The sequence below is a fragment of the Ceratosolen solmsi genome, unplaced genomic scaffold, assembly GCF_000503995.2.
Source record: "Ceratosolen solmsi marchali unplaced genomic scaffold, CerSol_1.0 scaffold56, whole genome shotgun sequence".
NCBI classification, from domain to species: Eukaryota; Metazoa; Arthropoda; class Insecta; order Hymenoptera; family Agaonidae; genus Ceratosolen; species Ceratosolen solmsi.
This window is the reverse complement of record NW_011948425.1, coordinates 6,459,958-6,486,790: the sequence shown is the minus strand read 5'-3', so window position 1 is coordinate 6,486,790 and position 26,833 is coordinate 6,459,958. Positions and strand designations below refer to the sequence as shown.

The 26,833-nt window shown below is 31.7% G+C and overlaps 2 protein-coding genes across 3 annotated transcripts; both read right to left on the bottom strand.

Annotated features, from left to right (window-relative positions):
• Positions 1-5: 5 nt before the first annotated feature.
• LOC105362967 (uncharacterized) lies at positions 6-19,978 on the bottom strand. The gene is made up of 6 exons (XM_011500526.1): positions 19,606-19,978; positions 5,553-5,703; positions 2,754-2,894; positions 2,516-2,650; positions 1,621-1,767; positions 6-285 (listed from the first exon to the last, which is right to left on the bottom strand). The coding sequence occupies exons 1-6, from the start codon at positions 19,953-19,955 to the stop codon at positions 193-195; spliced, it is 1,017 nt and encodes a 338-aa protein (XP_011498828.1). The 5' UTR covers positions 19,956-19,978; the 3' UTR covers positions 6-192.
• Positions 19,979-20,066: 88 nt separating this feature from the next.
• LOC105362968 (sodium- and chloride-dependent glycine transporter 1-like) lies at positions 20,067-24,308 on the bottom strand. 2 transcript variants are annotated; one of them, XM_011500528.1, is made up of 13 exons: positions 23,917-24,102; positions 23,503-23,591; positions 23,197-23,329; positions 22,959-23,093; positions 22,666-22,769; positions 22,322-22,446; positions 22,133-22,245; positions 21,945-22,073; positions 21,774-21,873; positions 21,580-21,680; positions 21,223-21,375; positions 20,386-20,573; positions 20,067-20,140 (listed from the first exon to the last, which is right to left on the bottom strand). In XM_011500528.1, exons 1-12 carry the CDS (start codon positions 24,028-24,030, stop codon positions 20,415-20,417), a joined length of 1,455 nt encoding a protein of 484 aa, XP_011498830.1. In that variant the 5' UTR covers positions 24,031-24,102; the 3' UTR covers positions 20,067-20,140; positions 20,386-20,414. The 2 variants fall into 2 exon arrangements, with proteins under 2 accessions (XP_011498830.1, XP_011498829.1); XM_011500527.1 differs by lacking the exon at positions 20,067-20,140 and adding an exon at positions 24,183-24,308 and having other exon boundaries at positions 20,277-20,573; positions 23,917-24,071.
• Between the last annotated feature and the right edge of the window lie 2,525 nt (positions 24,309-26,833).

The following is a 26,833-nucleotide window of genomic DNA, read 5'->3' as shown; positions in this document are numbered from 1 at the left end:
AATTAATTATAAAATCTTGATATCACTGCTTCGACAGATTATTTTTGTAACGACTCCATGTTCACCGATACCATAGCTTGGAAAATATAATGAATATATTATCATTATTATTTCGAAGTTACAAATGACATTTCACAATAATATCTTCAATTATAAAATATATTCATTCCGTCTTCTTACATTTTTCGCTCATTAGTCCAAAGTACATTTTTTCCGTTTCTTTGCAACTAAGCTGAACAAGTTTCCTACGATGTCGTATGCCTTTGCATACATAGCATTGACGGTCTGCATATAAAATTGCAAAAAATTTTCTTAATCAATAACCGGCAATTTACTCATATTTATATAATATTTAAATTATCAAGCACGTCGGCAATGATACTGTATTGTATCATTATTAAATACTGCTTTACAAATACTATTGAACGTTAAATAATGTAAACGTGAAATACGTAATTATAAATAGATCGTAGAGAATATTGAAACTATTGGTCTTCGATACGATAGTGAAGCGAAATATTGGAAATTGAAATATTTATAATTGAAAGTATCGTTCAAATAATTACATCGTACAAATAATATAATTTAGACTATTTCGAAGTTTCGTGCCTAACGAAAGAAGTACAGTTTAGTCAAGTGAAAGAGTTTAATTAAGTAAAGTTGCACATTTAATTTAACAGTTTAGCAGTGAATGCATTTACATTCGATGTCTTCGTCAAGCTTCGTCTTACATCAAGCTACCAATTACATCACATTTCTAGCGTAACAGCAATTTCATTACAATATTCTTTTCAATAGCATGCAACACGGTATTATTCGAACGACATATAGGACAGGATTCTTTTCTTTGACTCTTTTCTTGATAAGCCGAAAAAAAAAGGGGGAGAGGGCTGGAAGAAGAAGAAGCGATTCTATGCTTATTTACTAAACTTGATATCCTATTCAATCAGAATTTTAACATCCAGACGCCAAAATAAGTTCAGCAACGATTATTCAATGGAAAAACTTTTTGTTTTCGAATTTCAAAGCAATCGCGTGGCTAAATATAATTAACGTCAATCACAAAATACGCCGGGATTATTGTTGCTCGCGTGGAAGTCCCGTCTTTTGCCGAGTGTCTGATCACGATTCAACTCATACGTTGCAAAAATATCGCGATTTAGAATTGAGCCCGACATCCTACCGCTGTAATTTCTAATTTCAATCTTCTGTCTCATACGTGCAATTCAACGTCAATGTTTCATTCGTATTGTTGTTTAGTTTTAGATTAGATACTTTTGCAGAGTATACAATGACAATTTATATAATGATCGATTCTTTCGTTGTTATACTAGAATATGATTTGAAATAATAATAAGACTCAAATGATTTTCCTATATAATGTCAAAATTTCTCCGTTGACTTTCAAGATGCGTCAAGCTCTCCGACAAAAATCTAATTCATCCACTTTATTTTGAATTTGAATAAAAGTATAAAACTAAATTCTGTTGTAATTATGATATAGTTTAAAATTTCAATAAATTGGCCACTGGTAATTAAATAATATACAAACACGTTTTGATATTTAAAATTCAAAAGTTTTTGTAAAGCCTTAATGAAATTAATAACATAATTGCTCACTTTAATTTCTTTTAATTTCTTCACAGCATCTGCTACATAATGAAGATTATCATATTCATCCTGTGAGAACATGTATTCATTTTCGGGCTCAGCGGTATGTTTCTTTCTACTTACTTTATCTTCCATTTCCTCCTCACCTTGAGAACCCTAATGATTTTTATTATTAATATAATATAGACATAGCTATTGTATAACAAATAATTTTGAATATTTGAAGAATTTACAAATATAATAAAGACATTTATTAGTAATATTATAGGGAATATTATATAATTATTTCATTGACCAGCAGTGAGTTATGAATTATACTCTTTTATAAATCTAAAATAAAAGTATCATTATTTATATAAAAGATAACAAAACAAAGAGATAGCAATGAATTATGTTAAATAATTTTCATAAAGTCGCATTTTATTTTCACATGTATATTAAGACTGCGAAGATTGGAGAAGAAATTTTCACTAATTTAGATGTACCAAACATTTATTTGAACCACTAATTAAAAATATAAATGAAGAGCGTATTGAAACGATAAACTTTATTCATCGAGCAGAGAATTTCGACGAGCCGTATACTTTTATGAATATTATTTCGTTATGATAAATCAATAATTATTCCATGAATATTCTTTGGTGACTTCTATAAGATAAATGAATTTGTCTCACTTCTAATCGATAACGAAGCTTTAATGCCTATGCTGTTTATGCAATTAGTCAGACAAGAAATTTACTCGTTTTCCCTGAATTTGTCTCGATCTCATTTTTTCTATCTTTATAATGTCGAAATGTTGTTAATAATACGAAAGCTCCAAGAGACACCTCACTAAGGGAAATGAAAAAGATCCCGGATCAAGAAAATCTACTCTTTTTATCACAGCTATCGTGTTATTCCTTACCTCATCCTCATCGATCTCCTCCTCCTCATCTTCAATGAACGACAGATTCTGGGTTAGCTGTAAATCGTCGGCCAATTTCTCTGGATAAAGTAGCCGGTACAAGGACTCGGATATTTTCACTTTCTTCGGCAGCCGCTGTAAGAATACATCGGAAATTCGGTGAGTCGCTGGAAAGCCGGCGAAAGGCAATTTGCGATTAAAAAATTCAATAACTTCGGTTAAGTCATGGCTCGCTTACCATTTTCTGCGGTCGACGGGATATGGAGTCGCAGTATAAGTATAGTTGAAAGAGGGGATATTGACGGATTTCAGCTTGAGCCTCTTCGATAGTCATAAATCGATTAAGTATCATCGTCTTCGTCCGCATTAATTCACGTGTCTGCAAATATAAACAGGATAAGAGCTTTGCTCGGCAGCTCCGCGTATTTGCATTATAAAAGAAAATCTAATGTTTGTGCAATAATACGGCGATATATCGAAGACAGGATATTTATATTCCATAGAGCATCAAACGTCACATTAGCCAAATGGACTTTTGTTAAAGAAGCTATTTTCAAGATGTTTTTTATTTAATTGCGTTGGAACCAACGTTGGACACGTTGGTCTATATAAAGTCAACGATTATTGGAAATTTGGAGAAACTGAGCCATATGTATATATATATATATATATATATATATATATATATATATATATATATTAATTTGCACATAATTTTTATCAGCATTTAAATGAAAATTCAAATTTCTATGCATATGTTATTTGTTGATATAATAATGTAGAGCCCCTCGTGTCATAAAACTATAGATTAGAGAATAATAAAGGAAATTACTTAAATATGTAAAGTTATAAATTAACGCAAAAACTTTATAATGAAACGGACATCAAAATATTTTCATTTTACACGAAAACAAAAGAAAAACAAATCCTAGATATTTTGTCATTTGTTTAATAGTATTGTTTATTTATAACGCATAGATGTGAGCATCCTGGCGAAATTCATTGAGTCACTGGCGAAATAATTTAAAATACATTTATTAGGCTACTTCAATTATATAGATAATAATTCCTATAGAATAAATAATTAATTAATATCGCGTCACATTATAATGCATTATAATAGTTTATTTACTAATAAATGCTTTATATCACGATCCTTAATATAGTACCAATGATATATTATAGAAATTTAAATGTCAGGCAAAAGCTAAAAAAAAAAGCATATTTTTTAAGCTTTATATGACTGTAGTTTTTGTAATTGAAATAAGATATATTTATAAGATTTTAAAAATTACTTATTCAAATATGATGGAAAATAAGCAGCCAAGTTTATTTATTAATCATCAAAGTTACAATAAAAAATTGTCATATTTACTTTTTATTCCAAGTAATTATTACAAAAGTACATTTTTAACATAAGTTATTAAAATAAATGTATATGTTCCTTGTTAAAATTGACAGATTTGACAATTTTCAGTTTTTTAACACAAATTTAAATTTTTTAAATTTTATTCATATCATTGATTGCAAATAGTACTATTTAACGACGTAGCCTCAGTAATTTTAATGTCTAAATAAAATTAAAGTCTATCCCCCACGAACTTTTGTAGCATTAAACAATATTTCTCATATCTAGAATAATGAATAAATAGTTATGAAATTTTTAATAAAAAATTTTTATAATAAATTTCATGTACGAAAAAAATTTGTTTGGCATTTATCGAAAGTTTTTGTGTTCAGCAACGCATTGCAAGTTTTGTAACTCCAAGACGCCCAAGGCCAATCTGATAATCAACAACATAGTAAACCTTGCAGCAACCATTTTAAAATTGAATTTACATAATATAATTGTTGCATGTTGTCAAATATTACTTAAAATTGTCTTGGTTGAATGTATATTAGATACCGCACAATTATATACAGCAAATCTTTACATTTCTGCGTCAGAATTTATTCATTTTATGGTTATTTATAAGATTATTTTCCCATGTATTGAAATTTCTACTTATTTTTATAAATATAATAAATTATGTTCAATTTATCGAGTTTTACTATTTAATTGATAGTAAGAAACAGTATAATTTTGTAAATATTTCATGTTTCCATGTTATATGTTTTCATGTTTCCATATTATATGTATTGCGTTTCAATAATTTATTCACAAAATACAAACTGATACATAACAACATAGTATTTTATCATTCTTACTATTTTAAAAATGCATCATTGTATTAAATATAGAATATTCGTTATATTAATTATCATTGAATACAGAGCAATTGAATTATTATTTATTTTATTTGCTTTTTGTTTTGTTTATATTAATTTTAGAGATTTAATTATATCTATGAATAAAGCATACTCGTATGACTTACTGTGCTTTCTTCTAAATTATAATATAGATAAATAACGAGGAAAAATTTTAATTGATACACATCGACAGATCAATATTAACGTTATCATATAAAATACACGAGGTGTTATATTACAACACATATGTGTTTACATAGTGAATTCCAAACAATATTAAAATCCGTCGAATTTGACTCGTTTTATCATTGTACTTTATTAGCAGCACTAAGTGCACGAGGTGAAATATTATCAAATTTCTGTTAATGTTGAAAACTTACTGGATTAAATGTTGGCAAGGAAATGTGAAAACAAGGAATAGAAAAACAAGTCTCCAGTTTCGTTCGACGCTTGAATTATTTTACTTTTCCTACTATTGGGAGGGAGCGCGAAATTAATTGTATCTATAATATCGCTTGTCGCACATTATTTTAATGACTCTCTCGGCCTTTTAAAAGTAAACAGCGCTAGACATTCCACCTTGACGTTTAACTACAATTATTGTTCAACAACTTGGCATATCCGAATTACTCCGATATTAAAGTTTTATCTAAAAATTTTTGTACTTGGAGGGACTCGTCTCTCTCTCTCTCTCTCTCTCACACACACACACACACACACACACACACACACACTTTCTCTCTCGCTCTCTGCTTTCATTATCCTTTTTCATTGGATTATTTCTTACCTTCCTCTCTTGTATCCGAGCTGCCTGTTGATTCTCGTGTTCCTCGCGTATTTTTGCTATGAGCGTAAGCATGTACTTCCGGTCGGTCAGCCTCACGATGTTGGTTCCCATTAATGACTCCAGCCTCGATTTCACCACCGAGTGTGAGAAACTATAAAATAGAGATGAGTTTTATCGGGACGTGAGGTGAGTTTTATTACCGGCTTGTATAACCGTGATTTGAGAAAGTAAAATGTCGTACGAGATATGTGGCTGAAATATTCAAAGAGTTTTCATCGTGAAATTTTTATGTGCTTCCTTGAGAGCGTGAGCGGCGCAATTCTTATAAGAGCGTTCGATGTTGGGCTTCGAGTAAATGATGAAAGCCTGCATATTGTGATTATATTATAAATGTATTTTAAAACAAGGCCACTTTATATAACAAACAGACAAAATTGAATGAGAATATAATTCACCGACTCATTTTAGTCGTACTTCCAACCTTTAACCTTTATGATACTCTTACACAAATAACAATTTGATAACGATTGCCAACCACTTAAACATAAACTTGAGAAATGAGGATTATAAGGAAGAATTTTAAAGTGACGGGGCACGGTTTAGATGGATTAAACGTGGTTCCAGAGAATGAAGAAACGTGAATTCAAAGGGCATATTACAATTTTTTTCGATTCAAAACTATGTTAAACATTGTTATTTTTATTTATACTTAAAAAAACTGTTGTGAAGCATTTTTTTTATTTGTTTCATATTTGAGAAGGATATGTAGGTATTGAGATATGAAGATGATTTGAGTGCACGGGGGTTTTATCACAATAACATCAATTAATTAATTAATTTATTAAATTAATGAGCATGTTATTTTACTATTATTATACGTCGCTATAATTATTATTTTCATATAGCCAAGTATTTCGAAGTATTTGATGATAAATCTTTACAGCTTTTTTTTTTTTTTTTTTTTTTTTTTTTTTTTTTTTTCGTAAAGCTTGAAATTAGCTCGTTGAAGATATTCATTGCATATTTGAAAAGCACCGAAATTTAAAGATATGACAAATTAACGCTGCCTAATAAGTTAATAAAATATTAGTTATTTGAAGATTTTATAATCCTCGGATTAAAAGTTATAATCATAATTTTCGTACTTGTACTTTACCGTTAGTATAATGCAGAAGAAAAATGTCAACAGTAACTATAACCCCCTTTGTATATAATTTTGCGGGACCCTTTTCCTAATCTCATGATCATACTAGAGCACAATGACTTTCATATTTACAAAATATTTTTAAGAAATACTTGGTGAAATAATGGCAAACTAAAATAAATTACTTATACACGTGTGCAAGCGCAAATCAAGGTGAAAATATACTTTGTACCGAACATTAAAACGAAACTAATCGATTGTACTTTAAATTTAAATTACTCCGACTGAAATTTGTAATTGGACTTGAAAATTTCTTATGATTCGCGCGATGCGTATCTTATTTATAAGCACAAATAGATTTTTCATTCTCAGCTTAACAAGCTATTTCCATAAAGTCCTATACAACAGAATCACGAGTTATCAGTTCCTCCAGAAATGAAATCCTGCACTACTGTCCGTCAAATAACGACGGACAAATAAACATAAATCTGGCTGTATCAAGACAGTCGTTCAAGCCGATAAAGAAAGTGCGATTGAAAAGTATCAGTAGTGGCTGTCTGTCAATCAATCGAAGCCCGTAAAAACGCCGTTCCTTCCCCGGAATGGTCATATCCAGTCGTGGCCGCGCAATGTCATCCCTCCTCGCGAAGATCGTTCGCGATCTCACGACTTTTTTATTATTATCGATCGCGGGCCGTGGAGTGTCTCGGGGCTGGGCTGAAGGAGCCGGAGGTGGGGTCGCCGCGAGACGGCGCACCACGTCACAAAGTTCGGGGCAACCAAAGCCTTTGTACGGCTGCGACTTTGCGACTTTGACACCCTGCAATTTTGTATGCACGTGCCACGCTAACGTGGGAGCGATTTCTGTTTAACAAGACGGACAGGGATTGGGCGCAAGGTTCCGTTACGTTGTTGTGACCTTGCATGCGGACGTATTGCTTGGGAATCGAGGAACGATGGCGGGAGGTTTAGGACGTGGGGAGTTTAATTAAATTTGTGCTTCGCGTTTTCAATTCGCCGATCTAGTGAACCGTTGTAGAATGTTTTATGGATCCGATAATAAATTAATCATGTTTTTCATGAAAATTGAATTTTATGTAACATGGGCCTGATTATTGAAAAGTTAAGTTAATGTTAGGTAAACATATGTATATGTGTGTCGATCGTAAAGACACGAATAGAGCATATAAACTATCTAAGATATTATGTTTCAAAATAGTTTAATTATAGATAGAATCACATATGGGTGGACTTTCATTAAAAGCTGATTGTACAATGTTTTACATAAAACTTTATTTTCTTACAACTTTAAATATTGAGTACTATTAATGTACACTGTATAATAAATTCAAGCAGCTCTCAACAGTCACTGTTTTGTAAATAAAATAGTCTAATAAAATATTTTACTCTGGATATTCTGTGAAATAAAATTCCATCCATTGACTTAAATATCAAATTTTAATAAATTATTTATGGTATTTCATAGAAATGTTTATAATGATTAATGAACATTATTTGTTGAAAAGATGGTTACATGTATGAAATGAATATAAAAAAAGCATATTCGTACATAAATTGTTATTTCAAAGCAATAGCAAAGAAATTTAATTTCTTTCATTTTTAATTTTGAACAATTAAAACTAATATAAACATATATATATATATATATATGACAGATATGTCACATATGTAATAAATATTGGTAAAATTTACTAATTATTTGATAAAACATTTTAATAAGATATAAATATACTCTTTCAATACTTTGATGATAAAAATTTAATATTTTCTAATATTTTAATTTTAATTGTTTTAATACTAAGATCTTTTATTTTTCATATCTAAATAATTTGTTAAGATAACGCAATGAATATTGTAAATTAAAATAGAAACATTATTTAGCCATTTTCTATTCATATTTAACCAAATATATAATTGTAAATAATAATAAAGGCTTTCTGAGGTTTTGAATTCTATTTTTTTATGTAAATTTTAATTGCAATTTATTATTATTATCATTTACTACTCTTAAATATATATCGATATTTGTTTAATTAACCCGAGATAAATGTAATAAAATTTTATTATTAATTCAATTATCTTGATATATAATAAATAAAATATTCCTAATCTTATAATATTAAAATTCATGTATTGAGTTATTAATGAAATTTTTATGAGAATTCTAGCCTAATACGGACGTATTTACAAAATGTTCAAACATTTTCAATAAAACAAAAGGAATAAACACGTTTTATTGGGATAAAAAATTATAAAAAAATTACAAAGAAGTTAAAATTTAAAAATAATAATTTTTGATGATATATATTATAACAATACTTTAGATAAGCAAAAGCAAAAGCAAAACAATAATGAATATTTTAAAATATTTACTCAATGACATTGGGAAAGTGAAATTTAACCGAAACGATGAATATGTTAAACATGTAAAATGGTTTTTCCAATTTTTGTGCTTAATAAAAATAAACATAAATATTTTCATAAAGTTCTAATTTGTACAATTTATATAGATAATAAAATATCACATCGAGTAATTTAAAAAGAGTATTTTTAAGAAGAAATTGTTATTTGAGAAAAAAAATTACAATTATTTTGGATTTTTTTATAAAAATGTTTTGATATTATAATAATTGCTTCTATATATTTTTTTATTGTAATTAGAATGTCATTTGTGACTTTCTCCTAACATTAAATCTTGATTTAGTAATAATATTTCATTACAAATAGGAATAACAGAATAATCATTCTGTTATTTCATTTTGACCGGTTTATCATTAAATATGCATACTTTTAAGCAAAATATCAAGTAAGTGAACGTTTCGATTGATTAATGCTTTGTGATTGTTTCGTTTTAGAAACATTATTTATCATAATGGTAATCATTATGTTTTCGTAAACTGATATTAACTTATTAAATTTGAAGAACCCCATCGCTTTAATAACATTCACCACCATAAAGAATAATGATTGCGCTGTGGTTTTCATCAGTAATATATCGATAATACATATTGTTTTAATTTAATTTCTTTTATGCGTTTAATTTCTTTAAACTTAATTCCCTTGCCTATAACGGAGACGGTTACTTTACCTACGTTTTTTCCGCAAGTATTTTTACTTGCTTTTTTAACTTAAAGGTGTAATCTTGTGTTCACTTTGAATATTCCATGTGCATTTTTTTTTATACAATAGGATCAACATTGTATGGATGTATATCTAAAAGTCTTTCCGAAGCTTTGCTTTCACTATCGTAGATATATTTAGAATACTTGTCGTCGTAGAGTTTTGAGAGAGAGAGAGAGAGAGAGAGAGAGAGAGAGAGAGAGAGAGAGAGAGAGAGATAAAGAAAGGGAGAAAGAGAGGCAAGAACACAGTCAGCTCTATTGACAAAAGAACCTTGGATTTTCAACTGATCTATAGAAATCTTTTTGCACAATTATTCAGCAAGACATACATTTTGAAAAAGTTAAAAGAATTCCTTTTTATATAAGTGTGCGTGTGTGTGTAACAAAAAAGCAACGATAGTCAATAAATGAAATGTATTAATCAGTTTTAAAGTAGAATACTACTGTACTTACAATATTTTTTATGTGGATATTTAGATATAAATTTATGAGGCATTTATCGTGTCAATAATTTTTGTATATTTCGTAGAGACTTTTTCAAGAAAAGTATTAATAATACTATTTATATTAAAGATATGTGTATTTTAAATATATAGTTATTTATATATATTAAAGACTAGACAACTTTCTCTAATCAACTTATTATTATTATTTATAAGTACATTATTGTCATAAATAATAATATAACATCGAATATATATTTATTATTTTTTTTTTTAATAAATTGTTCTTAAGAAATTGTTATATAAAATTTCAAGAAAATGTATTATACATATGTGTAAAATTTCTGTTTATTTAAATTTTTAATTTTCATACAGCATTTTCTGCAATAGAATTAATAGAATTACATTATACATTTTATATTTATTTCTTTTTAATACAAATGCTATAGTAACAGGCATATGCATATTTTCTATTAAAATTATTTGTCTAAAAAATACAAAATTTGCTTCAAATATTAAGAATCTTGTGTTGAATATAAAATTAATATACGTTAAGTAATAAAATGAAAACAAAGCAATAAATATATAAAACACATGGATAAAAAGCAAATTATAAATACAATTTTTTCGTACTACAGCTTTCAATTGTTAAATTTTAAAAATTATTCAGATCAGTGACACCTGAGAAATTGTTAAAACATATACTTTACTACGATATTTACGTATATTTTTTTTTATTTATATTATAAAAAACATTTCCGAATGTTACAGATGTCAAAATAATGACTACTATTAAAGTCTTGTTTTTGCTTTGTATTCGTTTATTTATTTTATTAATATTTTATTAATATTATATTAAACAAATTCTTATTTTATATGGTAATATGTTTTTTATTGACGATATATCCAATTATATAATTTAAAATATACTCAATATTTATTTATCATAAGTAAAATATGAGAAAAAGCGGATGAACTATTATAAATTTACTTCAAATACTTTTTTTAAAAGTTTCAAGATAAAAAAAAAACTTAATTTGCTCATTACTTTCTATATGGATTTTTATATAAGAATCGATTGTCATATATAGATATTTACGTAAATTATACTTGGTATTACAGAATAATTAATTCTTACTAAACCGCAACAAAATGTATCTTTTTAGAATTTTTTTTTTAAAAACATAACGTTATTAATCTCTATCTAGTTCATTTTGTAATTAATTTATAAATAAAATAAAGCTAATTTAAATATTATTACTCGGAAAGTAATAAATAAAAGAAAAGTAATAAAATAATCAACATTTTACAATATAATTATATTTATAGTAATTTTATGATACGTAAAAGTAATTATAAAAAAAAAAAAAAAACTGATTGTTTATTTTAAATTCTTTTTCAATTATTTGATTAATTCTTATTTTCATAATAAATATTAATGTCTAATATGAAAATTGATATATACAATGTGTTGTCAGCCTTTTGCAAATTAAAATTAACATGAAAATTTTAAGCACAAAATGTTCTAATTAAATTAAGCTTAGCATAAAAAATTGCATTGACAGTATGTAATAATAAACTTGTGAAATATGTTGAATACGGATACAAATTTAAATTATATTTATGTCGTGTAATTGTAAAATAATTTATGAATTTATGTAACATTAATTGGATCTTTTTGCCTTGTCATTATAATCAGTGATTTTTAGTTTCTTACTGGTGTATTTGCATTGTAAAATAATTTGTCATTATATAAAACTTACTAAAATGTCAGACGTAAAAAATCATAAATCTCGACCATGATGTTACCAGTGAGTTAAAATATGATCGACTAAAGAATTTTCTGTAGGATGGCGTGATTTAAAAAGGCGGTACAAGGGCAGCATTGAGCCGAGGCACAATTACTTGTGACATACAATGCAATTTTCTGCATCCTCCACCCCTTAATGTATTTATTAAGCAAAAATAAAAGGACGCCACTTTTGTGTGGAGCAGTTACGATGTAAAATGAAAATCGATCGGCTATCGATCAAAGATATTCACAAACAATGTTTTTAAAGGTTTATAAAATTATATATTAAGCATACATAGGCATAAGAAATATATGTTTATATTTTTAAACGACAAAATCTTTGATTAAATAAACAATAAATTATTATTTCGCATTTTAATAATATATATTTTCAGGTAATTATTTTTTATAGTCATTTTTAACGGCTCGTATCTTTGATTTGTAAAAATTGTAAATACTATATGCATGACTAAAAGCACTAATGGAAATGGCACGAAAAAGTAGTTAAGACCTTAGAAATACATATTTGACTTTAATGACATCATAATTGTAAATTAATATTAACTAACCCATTAGGGTATATCCAATTATTTGTTAGTGTTGTATAAAACGTATACATAACCATCTGAAAGCGGGGCTCTTTGCAAATTTAAACATTTTATTTTTATTAGTTTCTATTTCTATATCTATGACTAAGATTAGAGAGTTCTAATAGAATATATATATATATATATATATATATATATATATATAATATTAATTTATTTATAAGGTTTTTAAAAAAGCTGTGCAGTAACATTTTCTCAGACAAATATCGAAACAACTTGGAATAAATAAATGAATCCTGTAAGGTAAATAAATTTTATCATTTATAATTTCTTCATAAATATTCATCCGAATAAAAAATTTATTCTATCGTCTGATTTCAGATACTCGAGATTCACATAATTGTAAAATACAATAAAATTTTAATTTTCTTTTCTACCTAATACATTATAGGTTTTCCAGAGAGTAATAATAGACAGCTTTAAATGCCGTATCGTTTAAGAGTTTGAAAATGAAAAATTGGAAAACAAACTATCCAACGTGTCTTATATACATATGCATATATATATATATATATATATATATAAGAAATATAGAAAAACAAATAATTAAAGAGAAATGGCTAAGAGCTACGGGGAAAATCTCACGAATGCACGTAAAATAAAGAAAGAATGAAAGAATAAGAAAAGCAGAAATAGGGTCAAAGGGATCTGAACTATCCTTTCGGCATATAGATTATTCGTCAGACTTGTCAGACGAGCCCTGAGACTCCTTAGGTCGGCTCTCCGATCTCGGATCTCGGATCTCCATTTAGATAGCGACCGTGCGTGCGTCGACGCTGACGTCATTAGGGAAGTGGCGGCGACGACAATATCGGCAGTGCGTACTTTGAAGGGGCCGGGGAGGTGACTGGCAAGGGTGTTACGGGACGGCGGTGATATCGGAGGAGGGGTGGATCAAAGGACGAACCAGGAAGCAGCGTCGCTGTGTGCACGGAGTGCATCGAACCGTGGGCGCGTCAACAGTACAACGCACGTGTCGCTGACGCGGACTCCAATTTTCCGGGATTCTGGGAACGGTAATAAAGGAGGGGGGCGATTGGGTTTAGATAGTAATTGGCGAGCTGTCGTAAGCGGCGATAATTAAGGTGTCTGGCCCTTAGGAACTCCGTCAAGCGGTTCCCTATACAAGTTTACGTACTTCGAGGATACTTTTTGAATTGCATTGATTTTGAAAACGTCATTTGTCCATGTGGTGTACGAGGACTGTCTTTTCTAACTTTGTCTAAATTGAATATTTTAATATACAGTTGGATAGTTTCGGGAAATTGGTCGAGCTTCTGTGTACTTTTCATCAAATTCAATATTAAAAAAATCGACCCAATATGAAAATGTTTCGAAATGAAATACGATCTTCGAAATCTCTTATCTTTATTTTATATTATTTATAATTGATGCAAGGCAATCGATCAGCGAGGGAACATTGTTTTATACAGAACAAACATCTTAGTCTTAAAATTATTCGCTTTACATTGAAATTATCATAGAGAATTCAATTGTATGAAAAGTGAAAGAGAGCCAACATATCTTTATGCTATCTTTTCGACAATAATAAACAAATAGTATGCGTATACGATCGTGTGCAGGTGTGCGACATTTGTAAACTCATGTTTGTAATGTAACGACTGTAAGTTCAAAAGACGGAGTTCAACGCAATTACAAATGTTAGATATTAAAAATCATTAGCATCCAAGAAGGCGATTAAAAAGTAAAAAGATTTTTGCACTGTTCCTGTAATATTTTACATTATTAAGTCAAACTGTGCTATTAAAGATTTAATTAATTAAAATTAAGTACATAATATTTTTCAGAAATAAGGTATTAGATTGTTTTGAAATTATAAATATTATTATATAATAGCGAAATTAAAATTAAATTTTTAACCAAAATAACCAAAACGAAAGAATTGACGCCACTCGTATTTACATTTAATGATTATTAAAATGTAATTTCTTGCTGCTCTAAATAAAAAAGAAAGTATGTTCGAAATACTAAACATGCACTTGACAGAAGTACGATAAACGATTACATAATAGATTTTCATTCCATCTACCATTGATCTACTTTACTATCCTTACTTTTTATAGTTCTATAATCAATATTTATTACTTTTATTTTGAAAATAAATACATTATCTCACATTTCGTTAAATAAATATTGTTTTGCATTTTCATTTGAAAAATTTAGAATCTTATACTACTTTTTATAAGTTATAATTTTCTTAACATTGTTGATTATTAAATGATGTTAAGTAGTGGAGAATCGTATCAGAGGCCTTTTAGTGGGCAAATTATGCCTTTTCATGGCTCGTGTGTAGTTTGTTTAGAATTTTACAACAGTGTTGACGAAAATAAATACATTCGACGAATCATAATATCTTTTATCATTAAATTTTTATTTCCTGGCATTATACCACATAACGTTGAAGTAGATGCATTTTCGCTATTGAATAATTTTATGATTTACTATTAATTATTGCATTTTTCTTTATTTAAAGCGGATAATGGCGTAGCTTGTCTCATTAAGCCAATATATCAACTACAAATAAATACATCGATATTCTAAAAAATTTCATATTTATTTTCTTCGGCTGATCGTCTTGTCCTTGTTATTTATCTTCTCAAGACTGGTCACATACAAAATCCATCTACTGTACTGAAAACCTGCTCGTTCTTACAAAAAAAAAAAAAAAAAAGAAAAAAAAAGCTTTTCGATTGTTATCAATTTTCATTGAGTTAAATATCGGAGTATTTGGTAGAATTGTTATAAGAGCAATGAAAAGAATATTTATTAATTTTGTATTTTCATTATCAAAGAAACACGCCTTGCTGTTTTATGCGCGTGATTTTTTTTTTTTTTTTTTTTCATGTACTTAAAGAGCTTGAATTCTATAATTGTAAGAAGGTGTCGGTATGAGAGGTGAGCGTCATAAGTAAGAAAGCAAGAGTTAGAGTGACAGAATAAAGAAATTGACGGTAAATGAAAGGCTCGGAGTGAATTAGAGGGAAAGTTGGTAGCTAATGAATCGTACGAGTTAAAAAACTCTAAGGAAAAAATGAGAATGGCACTTTGGCATTTGCCTTGGTGATTGAAAATACGAAATGCCACGAACATTTTTCTACGTGGATCTCAAGTTATAGTATCCATGTTAACTACAGTACAAGGTTATATATAATTCTCGTAAAAGGAACAATACGGGCAAAGAATAAATAAGTCCAGGAGGCGAATGATCATCGAAAATGTGTTCGACATAATGTTTGCAATATCTGACAGTCATATATTTATGGAGACGAAGGGTCGAAAGACACTTGATAGAAATAAGATGATATTTTCTCTGTTCGCAATGTACGAGAAAAGCGTAGACTAATAAGAGGTAAAGTGCTTGCTGAAAGGACGCATGTTAGGAATATAAAAGCTGTGTCTCGATCTATTTTCTCTGGCTATGCGAGTCGTAGTTTCTCATTCTGCTCCGAGTGCAGAAAATTAGAATTTATGAGCTTTGAAGTGCGAATGTGATGGAAAAAGAATAAGAAGCGTAAGCATTTATCGTGGATGACTTGCATATTATCCCTTTTTTTATTATTTATTTTCGGCAATGCTTTTATAGAGACGTAAACAATTTTTTTACCTACTGCATTTGTGTTTAGGAGGAAGTATTAAATAAATGAACACGCGCGGATTTAAGAGATTTTCACCAATGCAGAATTCATTATTTTTATTTATAAGAAACTACATAGTATTAAATTTAATAAATATAAACATTATGAATGCTTTACAATGTTTTATACTATGTATAACGGTATTATGTTTGTTCAAATTGATAATATTGATTCGACTTCTCCAACAAACTGCCACAAAAGATATTTACAAAACAATTGCAGCTTACAGAAGTTTGTTAAATCTATAATATATAACATTAAAATCAGGACATGAATGTGATGAGGAAATAATATACATGACTTTGCTTAAAAATCGTATCGCTGAAATTCTAGGGAAAAAAAAGAAAGAAATTTTCGTACATTTTCTCTCTTCGATTGTCAAACTTCATTTGATATTAGCTACGTGAAAAATAAAAACATCCACGTCCGAAGCAAAATTTTTTCATTTCATACGCATAATTTACATTTTATTAGCACATATTTTATATTAATTATCAATGATATTTCATTAATTTTTCGTTAAAAAATTCATAATGAAAATATTTAACTTTTGTCGTACCTTTGAAAACAAAGTAATGGATAAATTCAGTGAGCTTCATTAATTAAGAGAAAATTTAATTGCAATTTCATTGTATATATAGATTTTATTTACTTATTTAATTATTAATTATTAAATTGGCTCTCTTGTTTCATTTACAAATATTTTGACAATAGTTAAATACAATTAACATTAAAGTACAAATTTCTTTTATTATGCAATATCTATATTATTTATCGCATACTGGATACGTTACTCTTATTTCATTTAAATTACACATTATTCTTGTAAGGTATCAAAAAAAATGCATATCATAATACAGTTACTAATTTAATAATAATAGAATAGAATAGAATTCGATGCTTATAAATTATAATTTAATAATAAGCAACATCATAAGAGCCGTAATTTTAATTACAATTCGCATTTTAAAGAATAAAAGAAGAACTTTTTAAACATCGAATTTACTTTAGCAAAGGAATTTTTACGGTCACGATGACAATAAGCCTAAAACTCAAATTAGTATGCATCTGCCATACTAATCTTACCTTTCTCACGATGAATAAAGGAAAATGTATAATAGTATATTTCGAGGAAATTACTTCAAAGTAAAATAGCTTCCCATTTGAGTCTTCATACGATGCAAAACGAAAGTTCTTTTCACATTCATAAATAATGTAGTATTATGTAAATGCAAATAGAGCAAAGTGATTTTATAATTATAATGAAATTGTAAATTAAATTAGTGACTCGGGGCCGGGAAAATTTTTGATTTTTTAGTCATGTATGCATGTATATAGAGCTTTTTAATATAAAGAACAAACAGCATTATTCAGTGGCAATTTATACACTATCGCCGTTCCCGATGAATTTTCGAATATTTGCATTCTTCGTCTTCAAAATACAATGAGAATGTCGAGGTCCAGCGTGTCTTTAAAATGATGATATTTTATAAAAGATTTTTAAGTCAATTGAATTCTCTAATGCTCATGATATTTATACGGGAACAGGAGCAAATGTTATTAAATATTTTAATTTTTAATCGATAATTTATCATAGTGCGGCATGTTTGTTGAAAGCAAATTTTTCAAGGCAAAATCATATATTAATTTTCGTATTTCTGCATTAATATTACGTGCAAAAATCAGAAATTCGATACATTTCGTTTAAATGTTCGTTTCCGTGTAACGTTACTCCCGTAAATATCAATGAAATAATCGTTGAATGAGGATTGTAGCGCATTCATAGCGGAATCGTCAAACATAATTATGGATTATGACAATAGACGATCGTCATATGGATTAATTTCAATTTAATATGAAACACTATAAAGAATTATTTCAGCTTTGCATCATCGTCGAAATGTCTTATCGCATACAAGAGTAAAGAGGATTCGAGATTCTTCAACGGCCCAGAGCGCGCGTCAATGCTTTTAAACGACCTTTTTTATCAAACGACTCTTATCGGTACTTGGAAAACTCCTCTTTTTACTCGCCAACATCGATGTCTAATTACTTTCTCCCGCTGATTCCCGCTGATCGACAATATTATTCACCAAACACAGCCCGCGAAGATCTCGAGATACACGATGCTCGCCACGCCTCGAAAGATCTCCCCGTCACGCTTTTACAGCTAATAAATCACTCGCTTTAAAAAGCAAAAACAAAAAAAACAAAAAAAAACAAAAAAAAACAAAAAAAAAAACAAAAACAAAAACAAAAGAAAAAACAAACAAACAAAGAAACAAACAAACAAGCATAGAAGAACTCGTCGACCTCCGCTTTACCAAAGCTCTTTTCAATCTACCTGCAATCGAGCAGATTTCCATAATCCACATTATCCTTGCGAGCGGCGGTCTTGCCAACCTTGACTTTGTCTGCCTCGTCGTTCCGCTTCAGCTGCATCTTAACTTTACACGGGATACGCTCGTCGAACCAGTCGCCCCTGTCATTCTCGTGAGATCGTGATACAAGGTAGGACGGGGCATCTAAAGCCACCAGTAGTTCGACGGTCGCCCAGAATCCCCCGGCGGCGAAGCTCATTTCATTCGATCACAAATTGACAAGCCCAATAAACGTCCGACTCCGACTCCTGCCACTGACTCGACTCTCGGCCCTCCGCCGTCAGCCCCAATACATTTTCATTAGCTTCCAATAGCTTCCCGACGAATCGATAATGCCGCGGCGCACTCTTTATAAGCGTTAATCTTGAGAAGCTCGAGGGCAAGCAAATCACGCCGCACCGACAATTCCTCGGCCCCATGTCCCGGAGCGCCAAAATTCTGCTTCATCCCTCGGTGCTTTATAACGATAAAAGCTGTTACGTAATGGGCGCACGAGGCTGGGAGGAGAGTCCCAGAGACGAGCTACCTCCAGTGTATCGGGACTGCGCACGTTTACGTACCCCCGCAGTCAATACGAGGAAGTAAGTGAAGCGTGATGACGCGTCGCCCGCCCCCCGATCGTCAGCGATCATTCCGAAATCGGTCGTAGGCTCGCGTCGTATTGAGACCGTTTAACGAGGCGGTGCGGCGAGGGAAAGATTAGCGGAGAGACTAGACACCGTTAGGCGAGCCTCGCGTGGTATTTGGTGGCTGGGTTGGATGGGGGCCGGGGCAACACGCGAAAACAGGACCAACCATCGGGGGCGTCGTGGTGCACATTTCATAGTTGGGCTCCATAGGACAGGAGGGCGCGCATGATCATCGCGATGAGGCCGAGGCTACTTACGCGTATTTCACGTGGGGGTGCTCCCACCACCTGAGCGGCTTCTCGAAGGGGTCGACCGACGTCTCGAACATCATCTTCAGCTGCTCCTCGGCGCGCTTCTGTTTGCGTAAGAGGATGCGCATCCGACGGGCCTTGACCTCCTCGGGGCTCGGCCCCGGGTGCTCGCTGGCTTCGATGTCGCAGCTCGGCTTTTCATCCTCGAGCTTGGATTTCCTCGGGCATTTCGTTTTGTCGGCCCCTTTATGCTTGGTCGGTGACTCGTTCCTTTTCGACGGGGTTATCGGCTTCTGGGAGGTTAAGTTTTTGTCCTGGCAGCACGACGAGGGCTCCGCACTTTTCGCCCCCGGCATTATTTATCTATTGTCTTTGACCTCCTCGATGGCTTCTTGGTCTTAACGGTAATTTACGTCGATTCGCTGGGAATCGAAAGTCGACTTGAAATTTAAGCAGCCCGTAAGATTTTTTTTTTATCTTACGATCCGCGCGGCTAAACAATCGCGGCAACTTCAAACGTTGTACGCGTCTGTATGGGTGCCTGGATCATAAAAGACATTTCACATCGTTTTACATAATGATATTTACGCGCGCGCCCATATCTATTTTATGTTTACAAACATCCATGTATGTCATTCGATATTTCGAGCCCAGCTCAGGGCAAACGCATAAAAAAAATGTTCTTTTCTCTCTTTTTTAATTAAAGGTGCAATCAATCGTTGGACGCTCGATGGGCCATTCATTATGAATTTCATATTATCGTACTCTTTATCAAAACTTACGTACAATCTTAATCTATTGGGCGCTCTCCTACTTTAGCATTTTGTTACTTTAACGCTATTGACCAACGAGCGATCAGAAAGTCTTCGTGTATTTTTAACAAATTTCTCCCAAGCTTCGCGGTTCTCCTTCTTCTGAGGTCCCCATTCTTTCGTTGGATTTATCCCGTATTCGATTTTTTCTTTCAGACTTCCCTACGTAAATAATAATATTTATGATAAAAAAAATGGTAAGAATATTGTGTGCTCGCGCGTGTATATACATATATCTTTGATTTAATTAGTAAATAGAATCATTAATAAAAGGCGAGGCGGCTTAGCACGATTAGCTTACATTTTTTAATTTCAACGATAAGCATTTCAAACTTTGTCGTACCATTTAAACACTTGCATGATATAAAGGGGCACGCGATTCAAGTTAAATATCGTCGGGATTTATACGTAAATACACGTAGATAAATTCGATGTTTCTTAAATGCAATATTTCTGAAATTGGATAATTAAAATTTAATCCAAAACCGACGAACGAGCATGCAGTTGCGCAATGCAAATCGTGTGCTATGAAAGTTAAACGTGCTTCCGTAACAATGAAACAAGCAGTTCTCCATGCCAATTTATCAATCAACGGTACGTATACATACATACATGCATACATACATACATACATACATACATACTTATATATATATATATATATATATATACGCGCGCGCGTGTGTATTGTTTGTAGTATGTGTGTGTGTTGTGTGTGTGTGTGTGTGTGTGCGCGCGCGCGCGCGTGTACTGTGTGTATGTGTGTGTATTGTGTGTGCGCGTGTGCATATTTTATTTGTGATAAAAGTACCTTAGAGAAGGTCAAGTAGCAAATAGCGTATCCAGGGATACACAGCATACTGATAAGGCACGAGCACCAGCCGAGGGCGACAGCCCACTCCGGATAAGCGATTCCGTTATAAGTTAATCGAGTATTGAACATTATCGTTGTCACAAAAATAAACTGAAAGAAAAAAAGCATTTCATATGTACTTTGTGTAAGGCGCTTTACTTGAGCCCGTTTGCGAGATCTTTGAAAAATGCGTCATCCTCGCCAGCCTATATTATTTATTGATCGATCGATTGATTTACTCATTTATTTATTGACTTATTCATAGGATAATATTAATGAAGGAAAGCTCTTTTTAAACAAATACATCAAACTTACGGATAATATAATAGGTGTTATATATTTCCAGCAGAGTGGCCACCACCAGTGCAATTTTTCCCCGATCATGAATTCGACATCTCGAACGAAATTCTCACAGCCTGTTATTGAATAAAGCGACGTTAATATTGAGATTGAAATAGAGAAATAGAGCTGCGTTAAGGTCGTTAAAATGACTAGTTTTAAGTGCTTACCGTAAGTCCATCCTACGACAATTACTTCGACGAGGCAAATAGAGATAACAGAGATCGACGCAGCATACCAATCAAACATTTGAAGAATGTACATTCCGCCCTATATAAAGTTCGTTTCAAACATTTTGTTAACGATTTCATTGACGAGCGTGTATGAAAATTTTAACCTACATTTGTAACAAAAACAATAGATCCCAGAAATAAAAGTACCAATGACACTAGGGTAACCATGTGCTTACGCTTTCTCAAGTCTGGATATGCATCCGTAACGCTCGATATTATAGCTTCAATTTGTACAAACTGTTGGGCATTTGAATTTTAAGAATGTGCCAATGGTAAAAAGGATTGGTAATACTTACGCAACTGTCCATTCCTAAGAGGTAAAGCATGAAGAAAAATAGGACAGCCCAAAATTGAGGGAAAGGAAGCATTGTTATTGCTTCCGGATATGTGACAAAGGCAAGCCCGGGCCCTAAAAGACTCAAATGTTTATTAGAGAGGAATTGGTTGAACTTGCGACGAGGCGTACAAATGAGAGGCAACTTCACCTCCGGTTGCGACCGTTGATACAGGAAGCCCAGTTTTGTAAGCCATAAAGCCAAGCACCGAGAAAACGACGAAGCCAGCGAAGATACTTGTGCCGCAATTCAAAATGGGCACTAATATCGAGTCTCTGAACGATATGTAAACTCATATAAATATTATGATTGATCGATATTCAATAATAACAGCGCATAATAATCTCTCGCTGTTGTTATCAATCACGAGAGTGTGAAAATTGAATTATTGACGTTTCACGGATACGGTTTCAACAGCAAGAGGTTCTTAATAGCCGAACGGCACTACGAATGTAATTTTCGTTCTTATAATGCACCAATCTGATCATACTTACAATCGATTATTATTTTGAAATGGATTGTAACTGGCCATGTTTACGATACCGCCCCAACCAGGACCAAGGGAAAAAAAAATTTGAATCGCTGCATCTGCCCATACCTAATATACACATATAACAATCGTTATCATAGGATTCGCATTGTAATTTATAATAAAATAATATTTATAGTATATTTAATGTAAATTTAAATTTGTTTCGATGGGTGGGAAGACGTCTTTCAATCGCTAGATAAAAATATAAAAATTTACCGTTAAATTTTGTTTGAAAAATGTCATGAAAAAAGGTACTTTTAAATTTAATAGCTCGTCCCATTTCGGCATGATGTAGAAGAGAATTCCATCCATGGCGCCGGGAAGCGTGACGCCTCTGATGAAAAGAACGAACAAGATGATAAACGGGAACGTCGCGGTAAAATAAACAACCTATAATGGAAAATTACATTAATTTTTTTATAACGAGCCATTGCCGATAAAAAAGGAATTTTTTTCCCATATCTAGTATATATATATATATATGTATATATACCTTGCCGACAGTTTTAACGCCATTGCAAATACATAGAAAGACTATAATCCATGAGATTAAGTTACAAACGAATAATGGCCAAACTATTCCGCCAATATCATCTATACTGTCGGATATCTTGAGAATGTGATTACTGAAATTGTAATTTTTTGAAATTATTTATTTATCTGTTTTCTTTTTTTGTTTATTTTTTTCTTCTCCCCCTGAATAATCGATCTCATTCGTGAGAGGTGACATGACAGGTAACATAAATACAAAATTAGCATAGATATAAATTATAAGTATATTAAAAAATAAATTACTTACTGAAAAAATTCATCAGCGGGTGTTTTAGTATTTTCAATCAATTGAATTTGATCCGTTGTATTTTTTTTTGTAAACACTTCGCCGCCAAGCTAGTGAAGATTAGTAAAAAAAAAAAAAACATATATATATATATATATATATATATATATATATATAAAACAAATCAAAACAAAACAAACAGTTACATAATGCTATATTAACGATTAACGTTAATTATGGCTTAAAAATAATGTTCGTAGAAATTCTCACATTAAAGCTCGTTTATTTTCATTTACATTTTACGTAAGGTTAATCCAACGTCATTACAAGTAGCCACTTAATTAATAATTCAATAATTCACATACAAAAGCGATAATAGCTTATGCTCTCGCAACGAACGCTTAAATAAATTATAATAAATTTATCGGAACGTACCTTTAAACAGCCATACGTGTTCCACGGATTGTCGCAATCCTCCCAGGGCAGAGTATTTCTTAGCGACATTACCAAAAACATGAGTGGATAAGCTATTATGACATTGTAGTACATCGTGCAGATAATATTGACAATGACGATAGCGAAGCCCGCACCTGCATCATGAAATTAAAGTCCATAAATTTGCCGAAATACGATGGGTTGTAAGAGTACGTGTGAATTACGCGATCCATTGGTTCGGTCGACCGGCACGACGACGACATTACCTTTGAACAATGGGCTCATTCGAAACATCGTTATGCAGCCGGTACCCCCGAATTGGCCCATGGAAGATTCCATGAAAAAGAGAGGGACGCCACATAGGAACAGCATTAACAGATAGGGCACTAAGAAGGCTCCTGTAAATTGTAATTCAAGATCTTTTGCAATTAAAAGCAACAAAAACAACTCGGCTGGCATTCGATTCATTTGCCATTATTTCATTTGTCTTTCGTTCTAATACAATAACGACGATTGCATAGGCCACTACTCATAGTGTTGGAGCTTTTGGATAAACTAGTTCTCACGGGATTTTATAATTATTTTATATATCGCTTAGGCTAAACTTTCCGTTCGATTGAAATATTATCGTTCGAATTAAAAATATATATTTCCTTTTACAAATAGACTAACAATTTCATATATCGACGTTTATTAAATGTTTCTCTTTTAAAGCGACGGAGGCAGAAAAGCAGGTTTAAAGCTTAAAGGAAGAAGTGATGTAACGCAATGCAAATCAATATCTTGATGTTTTTAAAACGTATGATTAAATAATAGGGACATTGAACAAAGGCCGAATTACATGGTAAATTTCGATGAAAGAAGAGCTTGGGCATGTAGGCACTTGATTACATATTAAACGTATGCACAGAGAAACAAAGAACTCATAAGTAGCTTTAAACAACAAAGGGAGAGAAGAAAAAGAGGGGAGAGCGAGAGAGCGAGAGAGCGGGAGAGTGGGAGGGAGAGAGAGAGAGAGAGAGATAACCAAGGTATCGGTACGAAGAAAAAATTTTCTAAACGCAGAAAACAATTCAGCCGAATTAAGCATTTGTGTAAATACGAGTATAAGAGAGAGAGAGAGTGAGAGTGAGAGAGAGAGAGAGATAGAGAGAGAGAGATAGAGGCGGGGATTATAGGCAGAGAAACGAAACAAATGAAATTACTCGATTAAAGCGCTCATTGTCAACAGTCATGCGATTGTTGTCAGCCGCGACAATAAAGATGCGCAGAAAGTTCTGGTGAATCGCGCGACAAGATAAAAGTAGACACCAGTGTTGTTTATTGAGCTGTCGCATTTGCTCGCGGACCGACGTTTCTTTCCTACGTATTTGGAGAATTTCATTTTCCTCGAGCATACCAATGCGTCCTCTTTGTCGCGCGCGCGCGATATTGTCGAATGGAAGGACGCGGGGAAAGTTCACCTCGGCCACTCGTCAGTCCGGCTCCCTTTCGATTTCCAAGACACTTACTTTACTTACGGAACCGTGCGCCATTTGCTCGCTATATATTCGCTTCGAGTAAAAGCGAAGAAGTACTGTTAACACAGTGAACATTCTTCTACTACTCTTAAAGAAATCTATTTCGTTAATGATTTACTTTCAAGCACTTAGCATAAGCTTGTGCTTTTGAAGTAGCCACTTCCGTATCAGTCGATCCCACCTAATGTTCAGCCTGTGCGACATAATAACAATTATCGATAGCGATAATATCCGTAAACATGGAATTTTAATGAAAGGTTATTCGATACCTAACTGTACGCAAATACTTATTATTTTTATAACTATGCGATGGACATTTGAATGATGAGAGAATGAAGAATAATAAGGAGTTATGACAAACGCAGCTAGAGTTGTATCGTACTAATTTCATTTACTGATTACAATTTTATTATTATTTATTTATTTATTTATTTATTTATTTATTTTTTTTTTTTTTTTTTTAAAGACTTCTAGATGGTTTGATCGCGCTGAATAGAATGCGTTTTTTACATTCTTAGAATTTATAATATAGCTGTAGCAATTTATAGTCCGAAATAATTCATTATCTCAAAGGTAATCAGATGATTGAGGCTCATTTCCAATCTAACAAACGCTAGATTTCACATTCGAATTATTTATTGATTAATTTTATTATTCACACACGCGCATATATATATATATTTGTATGTGTATGTGGAAGGTAATTATATCAATTGTAATTGCAGTTTAACATTTTTATCGTTGAATGTTATGGCTAATTCGCTTCTTATAAAGTTTGAAGTACAATCTATTTAAAGTACAAGCTAATATAGATTTTGTTGTAGTAAAATACATTCACAGTTTCAACTACTTATAAAATTTTTTATTCGTTATTTAACAATCTGTGTTAAATAAAGTAAAGGGGCTATTAAATCTGAAATTAATTGACAAGGCTAGGCTGATGTAATGGCTTATTAGAGTCTAAATAATGAATGAAATTAATTCGATATACAAAATTTAATACTTTATTCGGTTATGAATAGTGATGGAAGAAAGAGTTGAAATATCTCGTAAGAATCTGCCATTTTCTCGGTTACAATTTAATCTTAGCCTTCGCACATTTCTCCTGTGTTTCGTTAAAATATCATTATATCATATTATCGTACATTATTCGATAAGAATGGATAGGATAATGCCGCAGCAATGACCGAGGCAACACACCGTCTAGCTCACTTTCTTCCCAAAAGGTCGCGGCGCTACGAAAACAAAAAAATTGAAAATAATCGAAGAACCGTACCTCCGCCATTTCTGTAGCACAGGTAGGGAAATCTCCAAACATTTCCGATGCCGATCGCGTAGCCGGCGCACGAGAGGAGGAATTCGGTTTTGTTAGCCCAGGAGCCGCGCTCCGGTGCCTC

Coding starts and splice junctions, on each gene's coding strand:
- LOC105362967 (XM_011500526.1), bottom strand. CDS start 19,955: ATGCCGGGGGCGAAAAGTGCGGAGCCCTCGTCGTGCTGCCAGGACAAA. Junction 2,895..5,552: donor CTCGGATACAAGAGAGGAAG/GTAAGAAATAAT, acceptor TTATATTTGCAG/ACACGTGAATTAATGCGGAC. Junction 2,651..2,753: donor CCCGTCGACCGCAGAAAATG/GTAAGCGAGCCA, acceptor GTATTCTTACAG/CGGCTGCCGAAGAAAGTGAA.
- LOC105362968 (XM_011500527.1), bottom strand. CDS start 24,288: ATGCTGTTCCTATGTGGCGTCCCTCTCTTTTTCATGGAATCTTCCATG. Junction 22,074..22,132: donor TCTTAGGAATGGACAGTTGC/GTAAGTATTACC, acceptor AATGCCCAACAG/TTTGTACAAATTGAAGCTAT. Junction 21,874..21,944: donor CTATTGTTTTTGTTACAAAT/GTAGGTTAAAAT, acceptor AACTTTATATAG/GGCGGAATGTACATTCTTCA.